A 3,021-nucleotide genomic window follows, 5' to 3' on the forward strand; every position below is an offset into this window, starting at 1 on the left:
TTTAAAAAAGTTGCATTCTCGGGTTAGCTGTTAACAATGGTGTTAGCTAGACAATATGTTGAAGGTGTTAGCCCCCTGTGTTCTCTGTCTATGCCATGATGTTTAGATTGATTCTAATCTAAAAAATTCTTTATCTTAGGAACTGTATCCTCCAAAAATTCCAATCTTGGGTTTTACTAGGAGCTCTCTGATTTTGAATTTGCTAGGAAATGTTATTTTTTAATTTCTCCTTTAATGGATTGACAAATATTCTGACTTTAAAGGTATGCAATATTTGTTTATAATTAAATATTCTATCTGCTTGCCTTCTTATATTTAGGAATACAGTTTATTTGAATCACTGTAAACTTTGCTAGTGATGTGTGTCATTTTTCACCAGTCTTTGTTATTTCAATTTCACAGTTGAACTGTATCAAATTCCTCTAATAAAGCTTGAAATTGTATTTACTGGGTATTCTACAGTGATCCTACTGGGTATTCTACAGTTTATGCATCCGCTGCAGCCGGTGTGGCCTCCTCTATATTGGGGAGACAGGCCGCCCTGTTCTAGATTTTAAATTTTATTTTCTTGAAAAGGTCAAGTATTTTTAAATGGTGTGGCAATATTCTCCTAATAAAGCTTTTACAATTCTTTTAAATGTTTTAAAAGTTGTGGAAACTTTTAAATACATTTCTTAGTAGTGTTATTATACCCTTCCTTATTTCAGGATTCAAAATGAAGGAATCCTGCTTCTTTTGTTTCTTTTTGGGAAGTTTCACGTCTTTTTGAACAAAATGGAGGGTACATGTCATTTTCTATTTTTGGGGTGATTGGCGCATTTTTCCCCTGACAAAATAGTATATTCATACTTGTTCCACTATTAAATATGTTCTGCATTTTTCCTTGCTACTGACGTGCTTTATTCATCCTAATTGTCTTTTGCAGTGACTTGGAAGGTGAATTTTTTTGATGGTTCAAAGGAATTGATATATGTTCACTTTTACATTTCGTAAACCATTGTACCAAAAAATCGGTTACATTGTTGCAGAAGATAATGGTCGTGATAAGGGGTTAACATTCATATTACACCAGTCCCACCCATTCAACTGATGGTTGAGACAGGGACAAGATATAGGTGTAACAGCTCTCAGTGGTCCTCATAATTAGGCAATAAACCTTCTTGTTATCTAAGAACAGTACCTCTCTTGTAGATACTCTTCACTAATTGCCAGATAGGCTCAAGATAAAGCAAAGAAAAAGGAGAATTGGTGTCAGTAACTTATTCCAAACAACCCTTAGGCAGTTGGTAGAGGTTGCAAATTCCAGAAGATACCTGGTGTCATCATCTTGGAAAATACCACAATGATAATGTTTCAGAATGTATACTGTTTGAACAAAAGGTTGTTTAACTGACTAATTTGTTTATAACCTTTAAAAGGACAGTGTTGCTGTGGACTGTTGATCTTGCTCAATATTTTCCATTGTTTATATTAAAAAAAGATTGCAATGGTATAATGTGTTGCCAGTTGCACCTGAGGCCAAGAAAGTGTGTATTTTTATTTGAATTGCTGCTACAGACATTTCACTGATGGCCAACTCAGTAATTTCTGTAAATAATTTGGAGCGTGCTGTTCAATTCATCAAGTCAGCTCAAAACTGCCCATAATGCAATATAATTCAAATTTTAATACCATTTAAAATGATTAGTAGGTTTGAAGTTTTAAAACACATTATAGGGACCTTACTGATGGAAAACAGTGTTTGTCGGTTCTTGTGATTTAATACAGTAACCTCTAATTGTATTTTTTCCAGTAAAGGAAGAAGGAGGATCCTATGCAGAAGAAGCTGGTCCATCGAGAGAACAACTCATTTGCAATGAGGATGGAGCAAGAAGTTGGACACCATCCTCAGAATCTCCAACTAACCCTAATATGCCACCCTCACTATCAGAGACATACGTTTCTCACAGGGATGCATGCCCACCGCCCAATGCCAAATTAGTGAATGAATTTGAAAGGCAACTGCTTGAATCTCAAAACCAGCAGACTGTACTCTTGAGAGATTTTTGGGTAGAATTCCAGCCCCTTATGCGGGATCTCATACAGGCAACCCGGGAGTTAGCTCATGAAACTCACTTAGTAGCTGAGCATACCCATCAGGTGGCCCAGCAGACAAAGGGAGTGGCTGAGAACACCAGAGAATTGGTGCTGCAAAACCAGCAGTTACTCCTTCACACCCAGGAAATGGCACAAAACATCTCAGAGATGCATCTGTCCTTGCAGCGGCATTTCTCCCACACATCCCTTGAGCCACCAAGGCTCATGAGGTCCATGCTCGAACAACCAATCCACAAAACAAGTTCAGAAGGCCACTCTCCCATACACCCTCCTCAGCCCCAGAGTCTAGGATCTTCTACAGTGCAGCAATCAGAAGCACTTTGTTTTGCATTAACAAGGAGGAAGTCTAGGACCCCCGAAAAGAAAAGACGATTAGTCTGAGGGAGACATGTGACATAGACTACAATGTGTCAAACAAAGATGTTTAATTCTTTACTGTATATATTTTAAAAATATTTTGTTATATTTTTGATTGCAACGTGTTGTTCAACTTTTTTTCTATGTATATGTCAAAATAAAACATCATTTGTTAGTTTTGTTTCAACCGTTTTTAAAGAATCTGACATAGAGCAGCATTGTGCCAAATCTGCATGACAGGAAAAGTTTGATTTGTATTTACACTATCTTCATCCCTTCTAGGTGGCACACATTACATTATTGGATGATAGGACTAGCAATAGGTAGTTATCATGAAAAGCTAGGACACTGTTTAGTTCTTACCATTTTAAATTTGTTCACACGACATAGGTGTCATTGGGTAGGCCAGCATTTGTCTCCCATTCCCATTGTTACCAAAGCTCTGGCCTGTGCCTCTATTCGTGCAACAAAGAAAAAAACTTCCCTCATGTTACTGAAAATGATATCGTAGAGTGCAGTCCAGTGTTTTGTTTCACATAACTCTTTGAAGTTCTGGGCAGCAGCCCT

The 3,021-nt window shown here is 37.3% G+C and overlaps 1 protein-coding gene across 1 annotated transcript in view; it reads left to right on the forward strand.

Moving 5' to 3' along the window:
• Positions 1 to 2,573, forward strand: part of LOC122560412 (myb-related transcription factor, partner of profilin-like) — a 10,203-nt gene extending 7,630 nt beyond the window's left edge. Inside the window, exon 2 of the mRNA XM_043711051.1 lies at positions 1,793 to 2,573. Within this exon, the coding sequence (XP_043566986.1) occupies positions 1,793 to 2,478 (686 nt within the window). The 3' untranslated portion in view covers positions 2,479 to 2,573. The remainder of the gene's footprint in view (positions 1 to 1,792) is intronic.
• The last annotated feature ends 448 nt before the right edge of the window (positions 2,574 to 3,021 follow it).

Source organism: Chiloscyllium plagiosum, chromosome 2, assembly GCF_004010195.1.
Source record: "Chiloscyllium plagiosum isolate BGI_BamShark_2017 chromosome 2, ASM401019v2, whole genome shotgun sequence".
Taxonomy (NCBI): Eukaryota; Metazoa; Chordata; class Chondrichthyes; order Orectolobiformes; family Hemiscylliidae; genus Chiloscyllium; species Chiloscyllium plagiosum.